This window comes from Balaenoptera musculus, chromosome 11, assembly GCF_009873245.2.
Source record: "Balaenoptera musculus isolate JJ_BM4_2016_0621 chromosome 11, mBalMus1.pri.v3, whole genome shotgun sequence".
Classification (NCBI taxonomy): Eukaryota; Metazoa; Chordata; class Mammalia; order Artiodactyla; family Balaenopteridae; genus Balaenoptera; species Balaenoptera musculus.
In genome coordinates this window covers 77,824,947-77,844,001 of record NC_045795.1, presented here as the reverse complement: position 1 = coordinate 77,844,001, position 19,055 = coordinate 77,824,947, and the positions used below count along the sequence as shown (strand labels likewise).

General features: G+C 41.2%; 1 protein-coding gene across 1 annotated transcript in view; it reads right to left on the bottom strand.

The window, feature by feature from the left end:
- Nucleotides 1-3,144: 3,144 nt before the first annotated feature.
- The window catches only part of SYNPR (synaptoporin), a 297,196-nt gene continuing 281,285 nt past the window's right edge, over nucleotides 3,145-19,055 (bottom strand). Inside the window, exons 5-6 of the mRNA XM_036870695.1 lie at nucleotides 8,817-9,008; nucleotides 3,145-4,821 (exon numbers count right to left, since the gene is read on the bottom strand). Of these exons, the coding sequence (XP_036726590.1) occupies nucleotides 4,564-4,821; nucleotides 8,817-9,008 (450 nt within the window). The 3' untranslated portion in view covers nucleotides 3,145-4,563. The remainder of the gene's footprint in view (nucleotides 4,822-8,816; nucleotides 9,009-19,055) is intronic.

Sequence of the window (19,055 nt, the reverse complement as noted above, 5' to 3'; positions counted from 1 at the left end):
GGTTTGGGAAGATCCCACATGCCGCGGAGCAACTAGGCCCGTGAGCCACAACTACTGAGCCTGCGCGTCTGGAGCCTGTGCTCCGCAACAAGAGAGGCTGCGATAGTGAGAGGCCCGCGCACTGCGATGAAGAGTGGCGCCTGCTTGCCGCAACTAGAGAAAGCCCTCGCACAGAAACGAAGACCCAACGCAGCCAAAAATAAATAAAAAATTAAAAATGCTTTAAAAAAAAATAGTACTTGATCTCGCATTAAATAGGAAAGTGGAGATAAAGCGTGTGGCATTGTTCTCTGTGTAGACTAGATGCTCAGTAGATAGTAGCAATTAAGAATGATTTTTATTACTGAAGGTACTCACAAGGATTTTGTTGTTATCTCACTTCCCTGACCTTTGGTTTTCTAACCTGATACATGGGAGTACTGCTAGCATCTATCTCATAGTGCTGTTATGGTTAAGTGCAAAATGCTTATTAGCTCAGGGGCTGGCACACTGTACGTGCTCAATAAATGTTAGTTGTTACTTGATAGTTGTTATTAAAAATTCTTATCTTTGGACAGCCAGATAAAAATCACATGGCATATTGAAATTAAAGTCTTATTTATATGCTGCATAGATGGGAGTTAATGGGAAAAAAAATCTCTTAGGAAAGGGAAAAGTTCTAGTATTTTTCCTGGCATTACTTGTCCATTATTTGAGCCTTTCAATCTTGAGCTCCAAGACGCCAGGAGCTGTATTTTGCTCACCTCACTATGATTACAAGTCTTTGACTTATAAGATCTCAGGCATTTATAAGTGTGAAGTAGACATTCAATAGACAACTAATATTTGTAGAGTGCTGTACAGTTCATCAACCTTTCCCGCACACCACCAGGTCGGTTCTTGTCATTACCCTATGAAGCAGGATTATCTGCATTCCCATCTTACATTCTAAGCAATAATAGTAACGTTCATCGATCACTGATCACCGTAGTAGGTGATTTTGATGCTCTGTGCTGTTTTCTCTTGGCCAGTCTCTAACTTCAGCCGCAGTTGTGAGCGGTAGTTCCTGCTCACGTTGACAGTGACCTGCACCTTCTGTGGCTCCCCCCTTATCCTTCCTCAAGGCCACTGTCCCCAGGAATGGGGGAAATGGGGAAGGGGAGGGCGGTGATAGCACTCATGTCAGTTCCCCTCCTCCCACTGCCAGCACGCTGCCTAATAGCTGCTAGGACTCAAGGTCACAAGAGCCTGCTCAGTCTACAGGCAAGTGCAACCTGGAAACGTGGGAAAGTTATCAACCCTTTCGGCAACTCTCAACCAGTTGGGGGGACAGAGGTTGGTAGATAAATATTCCCACTCTTGTCCCTTGCTTGAAAATTGCCGGAGCCATTCTGAACACTAGTCAGAGATCCTGATGGAACTGAGCTCCTATTGTTCTTACCAGCAACAACTAATGCGCTCTTTTATTGGATGGATTTTCCTCCTTTCCTGTCTCACTCTCCCCCCTTGTCAGTCCTGCATCCTAGAATCACCTAGAACCCAGACTGAGAATGTGCCTGCTGTATGCCAGAGGCTGCTACGATGTCTTTACACGGCTTACCTTTTTCATCCTGATACCAACCCTATGAGGCAGAGCTTATCTTCACTGTAGAGACAGGGGAACTGAATGAATGAGTTTAGCATCTTGCAAAGGTATTTACTGACCTGCCCACAATCCCCAATGATCGAAGGTGGTCCCTAGGGTGTAAACTCCCCTGCGTTCCAGGGTGCACCTGCCTTCAGGTTGTGGCTCCAGAGGAGCCCCTGGGCTTTGGAGAAGGCGCGGAGGAAGACAAAGGACAGGCAAGTAGATGGCAGCACAGGATTCTATCCCAGGCGGTGGGATCTCAGAGCCCACTCTTTTTATTTGGATGCTTTACCTCCTCCGAGGAAACGAAGGCTCAGGAGGTGAAGTCACATCCTGAAATACAGCTACTGAGCAGAGAGGCTTCGAGGCCAAATGAGGTCTACTGGAAACATAGACCCGAGGTCTCCTACCACACTGATTACTCTCCTTTTCAAAAGGCCAGATCTACTGTTCTTTTTCTTGAAACCAGAAGGAATAAAACCAGCTTAACGAAATCCCCGTTGGACTACAGCAGCATTTTACTGCAAATCTGCAGTGGACTCTGGAAGCATGCCTCTATCTGGACCAGGGCAGATAGTGCTTCCCATGACAGAGCCCCGATGTATTTTGGGACTGTTAAGGTTGGTAAAAAGAACTGCTGATTCTGAGGATTTCTCCACTTTGGAGAATTCATGACAGCGTAAGAATCAGAGGCCACTCTGTGCCCCTGGACAGTGCTGAAGAAAGCAGTCCAATCCAGCCGCTATCCCAGGAAATCAGAGGTGGATGTGGGGAGAACTCATGCCTGTTCTCCTTCTCCCACTCCCAGCCCACTGCCTAATGGGTGTTAGGTCAAGGCTATTTCCTATCCCCAGGATGTCCTCCACTCTATCCCGCACCCACCGAGATCTTGTCAAAATGCTGATCTCATCACGTCCCTCCTCTGCTTAAATCCTTCAGTGCTTTCCCTTAGCTTCTTTAGGATAAAGACAGAATTCCCGATCGTGGTGCCCAAGCGGGACTCCCCCCACCCCCATCAGCAGTGACACCTCTCTCAAAGCCCCCCTCACACATTACGCGCTACATATCCATCCTGTCTCCTGCCATCTGACAGCTTTGCAAGCCTACTCTCTGCCTGGGATACTCTCCCTTCCACCTTGTCCTTGTGAAATTCTGTGCTGTCTTGAGGCAGATTCAAGCTCCTTGACTTTCCCCTAAGCAGCTCGAGTCCCTCTGATAAACATTCTCATGGAATCCCGTGTCTTTGTTGCACACAGTGTAACTGGGGTATGATTATTTTACTGTCTGTCTCCTTAATAGAATGTAAGCTTCCTGAGGTGGGGCATGTTTCTGCTTTCGATATCGTATCCCCAGTGCCTGGCAGAGCAGTGGGTATACCGGAGGTCCTGGAGTGACGGAATCAACGAATGAACAGCCCTGGGCTCATAAAGCAAGGTCAGGGTGAGAGACTGGAAAGACTGTGCGCTTGTCCTTCGTTCTCTCATTGTTCAAGCTCACCAGGTTCTATTGCTGTAATTCTCCATTATCCAGCCAGCACAGTATGCAATAACTTTATTAAGGTCAAAGAGATATCACAATACAGATTTATCCAACAGGATCCAGAAATGGCTTATACACATCATCTAAGACACACAGCTGTTTTGGGCTGAAATGTTTCCAACATCACAGATCACACAATGAGTTTATACATCGATAACGACTTTTATCTGGAAATACAGATGCTCAGCTTGCTCTCACTGTTGGGCCCTGGCATTTCAATTGAGTTAAAACAAAGAGGCGAAGATTAACATTTTCTTGATAATGAATACATTCTGGGGAATATTTAATGAGAGGATAGAGAGGAAGTCATTTTTAATTTATGGGTAACATTCAAATAAGACTTTGTAAGTTGAGCCGAGACTGGAGAATTTTTAATAATTGGACCTAGGACATATTAACTTTACAAATAAACAGGATTTAAAAGTTTAGCTGGTAGTGTAGGTTCCACAGACTATCCTTCATAAATCAACATGTTAGCACTATATCTTGACTATGGTGTCTGATACCTACATCTCCATTATTCTAAGGAAACAAAACTCCATCCACACTCATAGTTATTGGGCCCATTGTTCATGGTCCATAGAATAAAAGCCACAAAACACCACAGAAAGTTACAAGAATGTAAATATTTAGCTAACTAAATAAATATTGGGCAATTTCCATCTACAACACTGAATATCTACTAATCAGGGAAAAACAAAAACCCCAAACCTTAGTTACAATGCATTCAGAATTGGATAAAGCCAGAGAGACAAATCTGCAAGTATACAAAGTAGTGAATATATTTCTTTAAACGTCCATTTAACAAATTCGTGGTACAAACTGGAAAATTTTCATAAATACAGTTCAAATGTTCATTTTGTGAGAAAATGCTTATTCATGCACTAAATCATATGAGCACTGATTCATCAAATAAAAAAAAATACAGAGTAATTGTCTGAAACCAATACTTAGAGACTCACAATTCTACAGGGTCTACAACTAAAAAATAATAATACATGCACGTTGTGATGCACCAAACAGTATTAGAGAAATCATTAAAATGTCTTTCACGTCAAAAACTGTAAGAAAAGTCAATGCTGTTTAATTTACTTTATGCACATTACATACCAGAGACTTTAAGCTACAAAATACTTCTACTATCTCAACACGCATACAAAACGACCATAAAAGTATCTGTGTATATAACAAGGTGCTCTCCAATTAGCCATCTTAATGAATCATGTATCTCCTCATGTCATCTCATCTCTAAGTACCATTCATCACGACCCAGGCCTTTCTGCTTTAATGAGGACTACAGATCTCTTATTTACATTCAACACTCCCTGAATTAATAACTGATTGAAACTCTTAAATTCTCCTGCCACTGACATGGAAGGTGGTGAGGCTGTCTTTGGAAGAATGCCAACACTACCCTGTTAAATCTGATTGGTAAAAGAAGCAGGGCCACCGGGCTGTTGGCCAAACTCATCCGAGGATGGCCCCAAACTCGCCTGCTGGTTGTACCCACTGCTTGAGCCATAGCTGTCTTGGTTGTATCCGCCTTGGTTATAGCTACTGGAGTGTCTCTCCACTGGGTCTGAAAGATATCTCTGGCTCGAGGAATGCCAGCCGGTCTCCTTGAAAACAAACCAGATGTTTCCAGCCCAGAGGATAAAGTTCAAGAATCCAAAGACCTGAAGGAGGATCAAAGCAAGTGAGTTGATAGACTGGACAGAAACCCCAGAAAAATCTCAGTTTCAGAAAAATCCTTCACAACACAAAACGTCACTTTTCACTTCAATGTGGGGGCCTCTTCCAGTTTCACATTTGGAGTCACTGTTTCATTTAGAATATCTGACTTTTCATGAAGGCTTGCTACAATACATGTTAGGCACTGCATAAAAGGCTTTATGTATATCCATTCATTTAGGCAAAGAAGGTGCTATTATTACACCCATATTAAAGATGTGAAAACTGAGGTTCAGCAAAGATAAGGACCTTATTCAAGGTCACATGGCGTGGTTAGTAGTAGACCTGGGACAAGCCCTGTTCCATCTAACTCCATAGACAGAGCGCCTACCTAATCCATCACTACCTCCCCAGATGAGGTAATCCTCATGGTGTGTAAGATATCTTCAGGGGACACAGGGTTGAGTATTTTCACTTTAATGATGGTGCATTAATTTATAAGGTTACCTTCACTTTAATGCTAGAGTTACTACTTTTCCATTTATTGAAATGATATAAATAAAATGAGTCAGCCTAAAAAGTATGGAGTAAGCAATGGTACAGGTGGAATGCAGACAAGCACACGCATGGTAGTGTACACAGAGGTTGTGCTTCTTTGAATAATTGTACTTTCTGTGCCTCTCACAGTCAGAAGTGAACGTCCAAACCACACTCTGAATGAAGTTCAGGTTGCAGAGAGGTATGAAATGTTTTCTCAAGAACTGAATGTGAGACTCCTATGGAAACTCCTCTCACTCTCCAGAAGGGTGTCCTCGGTGAGCCAGAGAACTGGGTGTCACTTCCCTGGGGCCTGAGTGTTTGACGGAAGCAGAACTGTTTGCTTCTGTAAGAGGCCCAAACAGAACAGTTGTTCTGCAGCCTCTTCCAAGGCGGACTGATTGACTGGGAATTAAGCAAGGCAGTCAGTTTTAACAGCCCCCTTTTGGAGACAGACAGACGATAGTGTGGCACAAAGCTGTGACGACATTAAAGTATATTTAATAGCCACTCCAGCACGATGCTGACCAAACAAAATGGACTTGGGCAGAGGCCATAGCTCTGGAGTAGGCTTCTAGAAGTCCCCTGCAGTGTCAAAATAATTTATCCCTTATTTGTTGGATGGTGGGATGCTTCAGAGTGCCCTGGGGGTGGGAGTAGCAGGCTAGGTAGTCAAGATGAGGGACTTCGGGGGCTTGGAACACGGGCTCCAAGCTTCAGAATTTTAGCAGCAAGTGGATCAGGGCACACTACCTGAATCTCAGCCTTGGAGCCATCCCCTCTGGCTTTGGAATTCGAGCGGCCTGGGCTCTGCAAATTTTTGCTTTATGATTCTGGACACGGCAGTTAGCCTCTAAACATCAGCATTTTAAAAATTCTATGAAATGAAGACAGTTATTCCTTCCTTGGGGGATAGTTGTGAGGATTAAAGCGGATGTGTGTGAAGCAGCTAGACAGTGCTGGACACGTTAGTAAATGCTTACTGATTGCTAAGCTGTGTTGTGAATCACTTTCTAAAATATTTCCATGAATTGTATTCAGTTGACTCTTTTGCTGAGGCATAAACTGAAGCAGGGCTTTGAGGCCATATTCTTGAGGTGTCAAGAGCCAAAACTGAGCATCTAGGCTCCTAACCAATCTCACTGAAGACTGCTTTATCCAGACCTCCCTCCCTCCCTTCCTTCTTCTCTTTCCCCATCCCATCCTTTTTTCTTCCTGTAAGCTTAACTGAGATTTATTTAACATAATTTTGTGCCATGCTCTAGGCTCCTTGCTGAGGGAGATACAAAACACAAATAAGGTACTTATAGTATAATAGTTGCATGATCAAAATGAATTAGGTAATCACTGATACAACTCTAATTTACATATAGGACCTTTTAACCATGTGTACAATAGCTAGGGTATTTTCCATCAAAGGGGAGAGCTTGATTAAATTACACCTCTGTAAGTATAGGTTGATATATGAGCAGAAAAAATGATCTTGGAATCTTTTCAGATATGAAGGGATGGCTCTGCCCAGGACTATAATTTTACCTGTTTTCTATTCCTTGGTCCCTCCCTTTCCCCTGACGCTACTTCGTTTCTAAAAAAGGGATGTTCGAGAAGAGCCTAGAAATTAGGGAAATGCAACTTAAAAGTAAGTACATAAACAAGGCATTGCCGTGGGCCTATTTAAGGAGCGGTGATGTCTTTATCGTCATCACAGAGGTATCACAGATCTCTTGCCTGGCACATTTTAGGGGCACATGAGCCCTCGAATTTGTTCTTGCCATTTTGTCGCAGCTGAAGTCAGAGTAGGGATTTTGAGTCTAGCCTAGATGTGGGACAACAGAAAGAGAGACTGAAAAACACAGTACATAACATGAGAAAGAATGGAGAGAAGACATCTAGATTATCTGAGGACATGTACCAGCATTGCGTCCGTGAAGCTGGAGGAACAGAAGTAGAAATTATGGATGGTTCATCCGTTCCTGTTACTTGTGACCCAACCATTTTACCCCATATAGACATTGGTACCAGCAGTGGGATACAAAGAATGGATTTTAGGGATACGAAGACTGTTTTGCTTTAGCCAGTTTAAATGGAGTTTTCTGCCACTAGGAACTGGAGCACACAAACATAGATCCAGAACGATAACAGCACCAGACCTGCCCTGCCACACACGACGTGATTTGCTTTCCATCCATTCTTCTTTTGATTTTTAAGACATACGTCACATTGTTTCTCATTCAAAATTTGCATCTCCTAGTCTAAACTTATTAGAGACATCAGAAGCAGAATTAAATGGACTGTGCAGGATGTCATAATTTACTAGAAGAACTAACAAACACACTGAATGATTTTATCTTTGTTCTCTTAGAGCCTGAGATCAGGGTTATAATAACTTTTATTAAGCACTGCCTGTAAACAAACTACAGAAGTAGTAAGAATGTATTTTAATGTACACCTCAAAGTATTCATCCATAGCTGTGGCCAGAAGTAAATAAAAATTACTGTGAGACCCTAATATATAGTTTATTTCAATGTTTACTATCTTATTACTAAGGCAAGATTCACAGTCAAATCACCAGCAGCTGATTAGCCACACTTTTTCCCTTCTTAAATGCCTTCTCAGATTAAATTCCAGAAAGCTGTAGAAACATAAGTTAACCTTGAAGCAAAGATAATTAATTTTTAAGGTTGGCTAAAGATTGTCGATCCTTTATCAAACACGGAGCCCTCTATTATTCGGTAACTACTGCTTTTTGCTGCTACTATAGCTTCTGTTTCTCAGATACAGTTTCTTTCTTTGGAATAACACAAGTTCTTACACTCATAAAATAAGAATCCAATTCAGTGGCCCTGTTATCTGTCAGCTGTTCTGTCTCCCTGTAAGAGCCATACACTTGAGGATAATATTTGACTGTTCAACTAATACAGTTCGGCTTTTCCAAAGTTATCAAGCAACTAAACCAGAAGCATGGAGAAGATTAAAAAAATTACCATAACTATTACAGGTATTTCTTATACTTTGCATTTCTACCTGTACCCTACTGGGTCTGCGTATTTTTCTCTAGACAATCAACTGGGTGTATTCTAACTATGTGTGGCTTGAACAGTGTTTTCTTCCCAGGAAACCTCTATGCCATCAAATATTCCTTTTAACTTCCGGCAGACTTCAGACTTAGAGTTCAGATTTTATATCTGCTTCTGGCTTAGAATTCTGACTTGACTGTCATCCAAGCAACAGCTGCCAGTACCTGCTGGGCTCTTATTAAGAACTCTCTAATTGGCAGCATTAAAGTCTATGGGTAGAAAACTGGAAGGCCAAAGGATCACCTTGCCTGTGGAGTGAACTATCACCTTTTAGACTGGACTCATTTCAGAGGCAAAAATTCCCCAGAAGACTCCTGAGATGTTTTTCTGATTCCTGTGACTGGCAAACAAAGATCTGGGAGGTAAAGCATAGAGGGAAACATACCACAGAAGTGTTTAGGCTGGACATCACAGGGCTGTGGACAGCCATGCATTTGTTGGACGGCTGTTTGCAAGCTGACATCAGTAACAATACTTCTTTGGGATCCGTAGCAACCTTGACATCAGACAGCCCTTTTGCCCAAGCTGATGAACCCACCAACCACAAGAAAGAAAAAACTACAGTGACGATGAAGTCCTACAGAGACAAACAGAAAGATAAAACAGGAAAAGAAAAGTGAGTTCTAGAAACAAACTGATTCATTTATACAACTCTTTGGTTTGCCTTTTGAAAAATTCCAAGACCCCATAGCATTGGAACCATGTTGAGAAATGAATAAAAGAAAGTTTTGTGATACTGTATTTATATTTCTAGAAAATAGACTTATTAAAATAACAATAGTAATAATACCTTTTACTGAGCACTTATTATGTGAAGTATTATTCCAAGTCTACAGGTATTAATTCATTTAATCCTAACAACAGCACTATGAAATAGATGTGAACCCTGTCCCCATTTTACAGTTGAGGAAACTGAGGCACGAAGAGGTTAAAAGATTCTCAGAGTCATGAGTTAGTAAGTGGAGGTGGGGGCAGGATTCTAAGCCTGGCCGTCTGCTTCCAGGACCAGTGAGCTTGACTATTCTATACTGCTTTTCATGTCTGCTTTAAGGAACATTCATGTTTTTATTTAAAACAAGTACATTAAGAAAGTTAAAAAGATTGAGGTCCTGCTTAAGTTAAATATGACACAATAGAAATGAATCACTTTCCATAAACAAACTTTATGGCTGAAGTCAGGATCCATGTCCTTGGAGTAAATATGTTATTTTGGGGAGCTAATGCAACCCTTTTCCCCCCTAGTACCATTTTATACAGAGGGATGGTATACTGTACTAAGGTATCTCATATGAGTTAAAAGCTCAGTCTGTCATCTATAGGCCTGGGGTTGAACCCTGACTTCTCTGCTTACTAGCTCTGTGTCCTTAGGCACTTTGCTAAACTATTAATACTTGAAGCCTCAATTTAACCCTCTATCAATTGGGATAATAACAGTATCTGTCTCATTGGATGGTGGTGAGGAGTGAAAATGTGTATGTTTGCCTCTTTTCCCCAGTAAGATGTCAGCTCCATGAGGGCAGGGTCTTTGTCTCTTTTGCTTATTGTTGGGTATTGGCAGAAGAGGTGCCAGCAACATTTGTTGAGAGCATAAATGAAAGAATAAATGAGTATATAAAATGATCCCAATTGGGTTCTATAAATTTCTGTATAGGAGTTTACTAGGTGGTAATGGTAGGATTAAAGATGACTTTTGTTTTACATAAACTTGTATATTTTAAAACATATTTTATAATTAGACCAAATAAAAACAGCATGGCAATGTGATCAAGGCACTGATTGATTATATCAATGGCTCGCCCAGATAGAACTTCAGGTGGCCCTATTTGTCCTTACAGCAGCACCAGGACTTATAATTAGACCAAATAATAAATGTCATTAGAATTGAGAGTTTTAGCATCAAAGGTTTCAGAAAGCAGCCTCAAGCCAAGCTTTCTATACCTGAGTAAAGTGTGACAATTTGGCAACTATGTCAAAATTCTAGCTAGAGTATAAATTAGCCTCAACTTTTTTTGGGTCTTTTGCTAAGCCTAAGTTTGAAGCTACATTCAGGGAGAGATGTGGGAGCAAAGCCCTGACCCCACTTTCCTCCCATTCTTTAATCTACTAAACCAGGTTCATTTTGCCCAATGCTCAGCAAGCCAAAACCCCGACAGGCCTAGGACTGCAGCAAAGATTTTTTTCCCGCAATAGAGGCAAGAGCAGGGATGGGAGAACAAATCGCACACGCACCGCCGCACCCCCCCACCCCCAGAAGGTGAGGGGCTGGTGGGTGGTGGCGTATTTATGGGATGAGGAACAACGCAGCAGGGCGGGCAGAGGCGTGCGGGGCGTGGGGAAAGGTGATTGGAAAAAGGTGCAGGAATCCTCATTCTGCGCAGGCGTAACGAGGCTACAGGCCTCTGCGCGTGGCGTTTTCGACCCTCTGACGTCAAAAGGTCACCTAGAGGACACTGGCGCATGCCCAGTTGAAGGGTTGTTGGTCCCATCCTCTCTTGACCAGCTCATCTGGAACTAGACACAGCTGACTCGAAGTTACTTCTGCCTGGAGGACAGGCAAGTCTTAAAACAACCTTGATTAAGGAAGGCAGGTGAAATGGATTTAACCCACGGTTTCCCTGCAACTGGCCAAACCCAATTGGAACCCCATGTGATCCACGTAAGTCACCTCTTGGACACAGAACAGGGTGGACAGGGCAGAGCGTCCATCAAAAGCTGTCCCAAACTAGTGGCTGTCTTAGGAAACAGCTGCTGTCACATTAAATGTGCTGTCACATTTAGAGTGCCTCCTATATGCCAGGCACTCTGCTAACCACTTACAGACATCATTCGCCTCACAGCGAGGTACTGAGGTTAGCCCTGCTTTTCTTAGGAGGAAACTGAAACACAGACAGGTCAAATACTTTCCTTATAACTAGTGCCTGGCTTGACAACTGTGCCGTATCATGAGCTCACCCTCACCCTCAGTGTAGCTGGATTCACTTTGCTAAGTCAGCTTTCAGGTATACCAGAATAAAGCTGTGAATCAGGAAACACAGAAATCAAACAGCAAGATAGAAGCTCAGCTCACAGAAGAGCTTTGGACTTTTTGAAGAGAGTATCGCTAAGCAGTGGCTGGATGGGATAACTTTCTGGGTCCACTCACAGATTGATTTCATTATTTCATTTGGAACACTAATAAAAGTGACATATGACTTCTAGAGAATGTCTAGTTTTTAACACACCATGGCAGAAGATCATTTGATCTTCACAATAACTGCATGAAGGCGAAGACAATTATACCCATTTTACAGATTCAGGGAAGTTAAATATGTGTCCGAGTTGTCATAAGTAACAGAGATTTGAATTCAGGACATTGGGCTCCGTGTTTAATGAGTGGTTTTCCATTACGCCCAGGTGTTCTGAAATTTGGGCTACCTAATTGTGGAGACACAGACATAGCAATACATAACACTGAGCTACACAGGAAGAAATGCTTTCTCCTTCACAATTCTCTTGTAATCTGAGTAGTAAAGGAGGAAGTCTCAGCTGTATGTTAATATGTCTCTAACACCTATTTAACAAATATTGAATACCTACCTATCAAAGAAAATTGGCCCCAGGCTCAGAGCCTTCAGGCAAACAATGGTACCTGGCTGGAATACAGTACTCTTTATTTTCCAATGATTCATTTCTATGTTTATCTTCTAATTATGTCAAATAATACTGGATTTCTGTATCCAGGAGTGGTACAGGAGTTTCTTAAAAAATAAATTTTATTGAAGTTACCAAATAATTTAATTTAAAGAATAACAGTAAATAATTTCTGGCCTACATGACAGAAGCAGGGCAGAGAATGTCTGAGGTTTGGAAAGATCTGCATGGCCACATCCTGGGCTGGGAACACTGAGACCCTAACCCAGTACTATCTCATAGGCACAGAATGGGAGCCAGAGATGCGAGTCACATATGTAACTTTCAGTTTTATAGTAAACACATTAAAAAAAGAGCAAAGAGAGATTGGTGCAATTAATCATATTAATACATTATATGTATTTATATAATACAGCTCAATATATAAAAATATTATCATTTCATAGATTATAAAATTATAAATAAGACATTTTACTTTTTTTGGTATTAAGTCTTTAAAACCTGGTGTAATTTATACCTACAGCACATCTTAATTTGGTATTAGCTCCATTTCAAGTGTTCAGCAGTCACATGTGCTATGGGACAGCATAACTCCAATCCACAATTAACAAGTGGAAGCACTTGTTGAGGGTCCACTGAAAGTGATGCCCTTTGTCTTGTTTTGGGTCACTGATGTCACAATTTTTCTTGGTACTTGAGTCTGAGATGGCCCTGGTAGCCGTCTTTCAGCTTAGCTTTTACAAGGCCAGCACGCCTCTTGCATCTGTCCTGGCCTATAGGATTTCTTACGTAGGTTGATAGGATGGCACAATCCATTGCCCCAGTGGTCTGGTGGAGGACTGAAGGCAGATCAATGACCAAAGGGAGGCGTGGGTTTTTGGTACTGGCAGCCAAGGGAAGAGATGGGCCCACAGAAACAGCTCCACTAAGTGGGAGCTACATTTCAGCCTAGATGTAGGGGGAAAGTCTGACTTGACCCCTCTATTCTCAACACATGTGCCAGGATGGTGACTGGTGAAATGGGATGAAATATGGAGTCCCATTTTACAGATGGGATAAATTGCTTAAACCCAGCTTGAAAGATGCAGAGCCAGGATTCGGACCCAGGGAGTTCGGCTCCAGAATCTGTGTTTTTTTTCTAAAATATTTATTGGAGGACAGTTGATTTACAATGCTGTGTTAGTTTCAGGTGTACAGCAAAGTGAATCAGTTACACATGTACATATATCAGAATCTGTGTTCTTAATCTATTATAAAAGCACTCTGTTGCTTTTAGAGGCCCATGATTTTATTGACTCATAATAAAAATTAAGTTGCAATATTCATAGTTACGGCTATCATTTACAGAGCAGTTACTACGTACCAGACACTGTGTATTTCATGTATCACTCATTTAAGTCTCATAATAACACTTTGAAGTGGCTATTATTGCCCCCACTTTACAGATGAGAAAATCAATGTTCAGAAAGATCAAGTGAGTTGCTGGAGGTCTGAGAGTCACTAAGTTGCTGAGCTTTGTTTGCGACCAAGGTTTGCAGGGCTTCGAAGTCTGTGTCTCTCATCGGAAGGTGAACCTCATTATATTCCAAACCAGCTTTGACGGGGGGCGCACCGTGTGTCAGGCCTGAGGTTGACGTGCTTTACACGTTTAGCCTCAGTTCAGCCTAACCACAGCCCTATGGATTAGTGTTAGTTTTTCTATTTTACAGATGAAGGAGGAGGGCTTAGAGAAGGTAAGTGATTAGAGGAATTGGGTACCAAACTCAGATTTGACTCCAGATCCCACTGATTCGTTCCTTTGTCCATCATTTTACTTGTCCCTTTTCCCAATCGTATGTTCAGTATTGATTATTTTCCCACTCTGGGCTGGGTACTGTTCTAAAAATGGAGGAGGGGCTGGCAAACACTGGCCAAAGAACTGTTCTCGGCCCTCAGGTGGTTTACATCTCTGCCCTTTCTGCACTGTCTGGGTTGTTTTATGTTATTACTGCGAGATACACTATCAGCTAATCAGGATCTTGCAGAAAGAAAGCTGCAGTGGATGGGGTTGTTCTGTTACAGGGGCTGAGTAATAATCAGTCATCTGGTTCCACATGTGAAGAATCTGGCTGACAATGGAGAATCAATGTAGGATTTCATTTCTTTTTCTCTTAAGTTAAATTTGATTATGATCGACACACTGCACTTTTTCAGTCTGTTCCCAGAGAACTTTATCAATTGATTTGTGGTTGTTCAGCTGTGGAACTGAGGCCTCCTGTTTCTTCTTGTTTTAAACTTTTCTTATGAAAAGAAAAAATTTTTTTATGCATCTCTCCCTGTAGCTCAGTGAGAGACAACTGATTTCATAATCTGGGTGCAAGAAGGAGGTGTTCTTGGCTGTTTGGCGATCTTGGAGTAGATGCAAGCTCTTCAGTAGCTTGCTGCAATGCTGTTGTAAATCACAGGTTAAAAACATTCCTTACAACCTGCTCTGAATTCCAATCGATCCAGCCTAGACCTTTCATTACAAATAGCACAAACATTTCCAAACAAGTCCATAATAATATAAGAAAATTAATAACTGCTCAAAATAAATTAATAGTAATAATATTACTAGTAGTAGCTGCTATTGATTCAGTGTTTACTATAAGCCAGGCACTGTGCTAAGAACTTTACATACATTATTCTACTTTCTTCACCAAGAATTTGTGAGGTAGGTCTTATATATAGGTTTTTAGGAAAGAATCACCTAGTAGTTCACTCTACAGTCTTTGGAATCTGGTAGCCCTGGGTTCAAATCTCAACTCTTTCTAAGTAGCTCTGGGACCCTTTAAGCCTCAGTTTTCCCATCTGTAAAAAGGGGCAATAATAACATATATTTTCATAGGGTTTTTGCTAAGGATAAATGAGTTAATTCAATAAAATGCTTTGCTCAGTGCCTGACACATAGTAAGCCCTCAATGAATTTACACACACAAACACATATATAGGCAAATTCTATACATAATAATTAAATATATAACAGTATAGAAAAGTGTATTAGTATTATTCAGTGGGTTTTGATGGTCAAATTAGGTGGTTCATTCATTTATTCAACAAATCTCTAGTAAGAACCGATTAGATGCCAGGTCTTAGGAATACAGTAGTTCATAAAAACAGACATGGCCCCAGTATTCATCCTGTTGGAGGAGAGAAACCTGACTCGCATAACCACAGAAGAATGTGTAATTGCAAATGGTGATAATGGCTTTGCAGGAAAGGGACTTCGTGTTTTCAAAACAAACAAAAAATGCGTGTGGGTCACTGGCCAGTCTAGAGGGATGGGGAAAGCTGCACAGATCTGGTTGTATCCAGAATTCTTTTAGGTTTGTTCCTTGGGTGGCTCTCAAAGCAGACTCATGTTGAATAATAAACACACTGCAAAATGACTTATCTGGAAGGCCTATGAATTGGCGTGTGGAGGGAGCTTTGGGCTTCTCTTTACTACCTGCTTAATCCATGCCCAAGAAGGATGCATGTTGACATTGGTCAGGACCAAGAGGGAAGTTTGAGTGGGAGGCGGGGAAGCTTGTTTATTGGGAATTTTGGTGGCCCACATGTCTGCTGAGGCTATCAGCTTTCTGCACTTGCTTACCTGTAATTCTCTCCCTCTAAGAAAGCCAAGCAATAAACAGAGTGAGACCCAGGGGTAAAAAGATCTAGGATGGATCTGCTTATATATCTAAATGTTGGCAGAAGAGTATTCCTGCCTTTCCGGACCCTTGTACTCTACAAGTTTGTAAGCCTAGGGAAACAACCAGGGATTATTCCTGCCTTTCCGGACCCTTGTACTCTACAAGTCTGTAAGCCTAGGGAAACAACCAGGGATGCTACTGTTTCCAGGTGAGTCGCTAGCTTATGTAGAAAATGACACTCTTTCCAAGTAGTTGCATACTGGTTTTGACACATCTACCAGTAAGTACAGAAACAAGTAAGATGCCCAAGTCTTAGACCAGAGGTGAGGCAACTGCTGAAACCAGTTTAGATGTCTTAAAAATAATTGGCAAGGAGGGAGGAGCAAGATGGCGGAAGAGTAAGACGCGGAGATCACCTTCCTTCCCACAGATACAGTAGAAACACATCTACACGTGGAACTGCTCCTACAGAACACCTACTGAACACTGGCAGAAGACGTCAGACCTCCCAAAAGAAACTAACACACCATTGTAAAGCAATTATACTTCAATAAAGATGTTAAAAAAAAAAAGAGAGAAAAACAAAAACAAAACAAAACAAAACAAAACAAAACAAAATAATTGGCAAAAATCATATTTGTAGAGTTAGTCAAGGATAAGTCTGGAAATTTAGAGATGCTTATTGAGCATCTTATCAACCTTTTTTATTTTTATGTATTATTTAGCATTTCTAAAATATTTTTGGGCCTGCCATCGAAGCAACTAGATGAAAATACTAAGGTTTAAACAATTAACCAGCTTTGTCTACTTAACATGAAACATCTGGGCATAGTAAACATATCTGGAAAACACCAGATGTCAGGCAGCATATAGATGAAACATCTGGAGGAAATGCAGTATATAGGAGACACGGTGGGAGGCTTGAAGTCAAAAGCAGCCCGATTTGAACTTCATCACTCACATGTACCTTGGACTACAATGTTCCTTCAATGTGTGAACAGATAGATAGATAGGTAGACAGATAGATATGACTTGGGAGTCATATATATGTGATAGCACATGCACACTTTTAAAAAAACAGATGACACACAACTACTTTTTTTCCTCCATACAATGGCAAACAGCAGAGACATGGATAGTTAAAATATGAGGCAATCCAAAGTAATTTCTTAAACTGTCTAAAAATTTAAGTTGCCCCACCACCAACCTATATTTAAGAATGGATACGTTTTATAGGAAATCATTTCAAGTAAGCTACACTGAGAAACTGTGACTCAGAAAATGCTAGCAGACCTTTAAGGGGCCACCTTCCGAAACAAGTCAGCTCCTTTTTGAACCCTGCTCTGTGCTCTCTTGCTATCGCCTTCCCTGAAACTGGAAAAAAAAATGCTTCTCTGGAATTACATAATATTAGAGTGGGAAGGAACTGCTGAGGAGATAAATCCAGGCTGTCAAATACTCCTTTGAAAACATAATCCTATTATTAACTTACTATTCTACACTACTGATATCTCCAGATAGGACATGGAAGAATTGATATGCATGGCTGGAAATAATACACAGACTTAGAAATTCTCTGGGCTTCAGTGTTGACATCTGTAACATGGAATAGGAGCGCCTACCTTACAGGATTGGTGTGAGGATTAAAATTAAATACAAATGTTAATCATGGAGACTGGAGTATTTTCATTGTTGCATTTATGAAGGTGGTAAAGATGATGTAAGCTTCAAGAGACATGGCCTGATTATGTCATGGTCAGTGATATTTGACAATGAATTCAGCTGTAATGACTTGCTTTTCCCCCCTTCCCCACTCTGTATTCTGACGTTCTTTCAAAAATAGATTCACTCTGCTGAGGTTAAATTCATATGGCCAAAACTTTGTATTTTCTTAATACAGTCTAAAGTTCGAGTCAGTGGTTCTCTGCGGATAGAGCTTCAAACCTATTTGGCAACGACCAGGAGTGTGCCTGTGCGTGTGCGTGTGCGTGTGTGAATATATCATCTGGTTACAATACATGATAGAAAAGAACTGGGATAATTGTGTTAAGACATGAAAGGCCATTTGAAGAAGTTCTGCCTGGGATACACTGGTCACTACTACATTCTCAGAAGGCACACAGTATGTGCTATTTAAATTCTGTTCATATGTTGACCTCATTCACTGGAATGTGAGTTCCTTGGGGATGGAACAGTCTTAGCCACCTGTGTCCCTGTGCCTAGCCAAACGTCTGGCGTGACTTCTCATCTATACCCACTGAACGCAAGAAGAAAGGGAAGAGACTTCACATTTGGCAGTCACCCAGAGTGGAAATCATTTGGATTTCAAAAATCTCACGTTTTGTAAATTATTTCAAAGATATAAGAAACTCTTAACACTGGCTGCCTATAAAAAATTACATGACTGGAAGAAAGGGATGGAAGAAGGGTTTGGGGGGGGTTGTTTTTATTATTTTTCTTTATATCTATCCCCCCGTACACCCTTTCAAATAACTGGATTTGAAAACTTTAGTATAATTTTAGAATAGGCATATTTTACTGGATTTGACCTTCGGCAATTGTGAGAAACTTTCTGTTTAGGGGAATGATTATGATTATATTTCACACTTCCCTCCCACCGACTTTTTTTTTTTTTTTTTTTTTTGCAAGTGAGCAAGCGGTGTTAGCACAGTTAGGTTCATGAAAAGAGCTGCTATTTTTCAAGCATTCCTTCTGCCTTCCTAGAATTGAAGACCCATTATTCTGTCATATATCAACCCATCTGTCAGCCTGCAACAGATGGTTAAAACGGAGAACTTCCAAAATACCAACGAGGAAATTATCCTGCACTTCACCATCCACAGCTTAAATTCAGCCTGACTCAAGAAAATTCCTTCGCCACTTCCCCGCTCATCATACAAAGTGAAAACGAGGGAAAATACTACATTTGAATTACAAATTAGAAGCCATTTCCCGAGAGGATGGTTATTGGATTCATCGATGTTGGCTTCACTCTGCCAGTTGGGGAGAAGACAGACCTGGGTTCAAGTCTCAGTTATGCTGGTTCTCAGCTGCGTAGCCTTTGGCAGTTTATTTGACCTTGTGGGTCCTTATTTCCTTAACTGAAATAGTAGACAGTTAATGGCCTGTCTTAGAGAGTTACTGCGGGAATGAAAAAAGAATGGCTAATCTGTGGGACAATATCTTGCACAACTAAGTACCCAATAAATGATAGGTATTATTATTTTCATCATCAGTTCTTCCTTCTGTTCTTAGCCTATTTCTCATAAGTCTATTCCAGATGGAAGATTCTGTGTCTCTGGCAGGCAAGATTTGAGCAGGTGCCTAAGGACAGAAGGAAG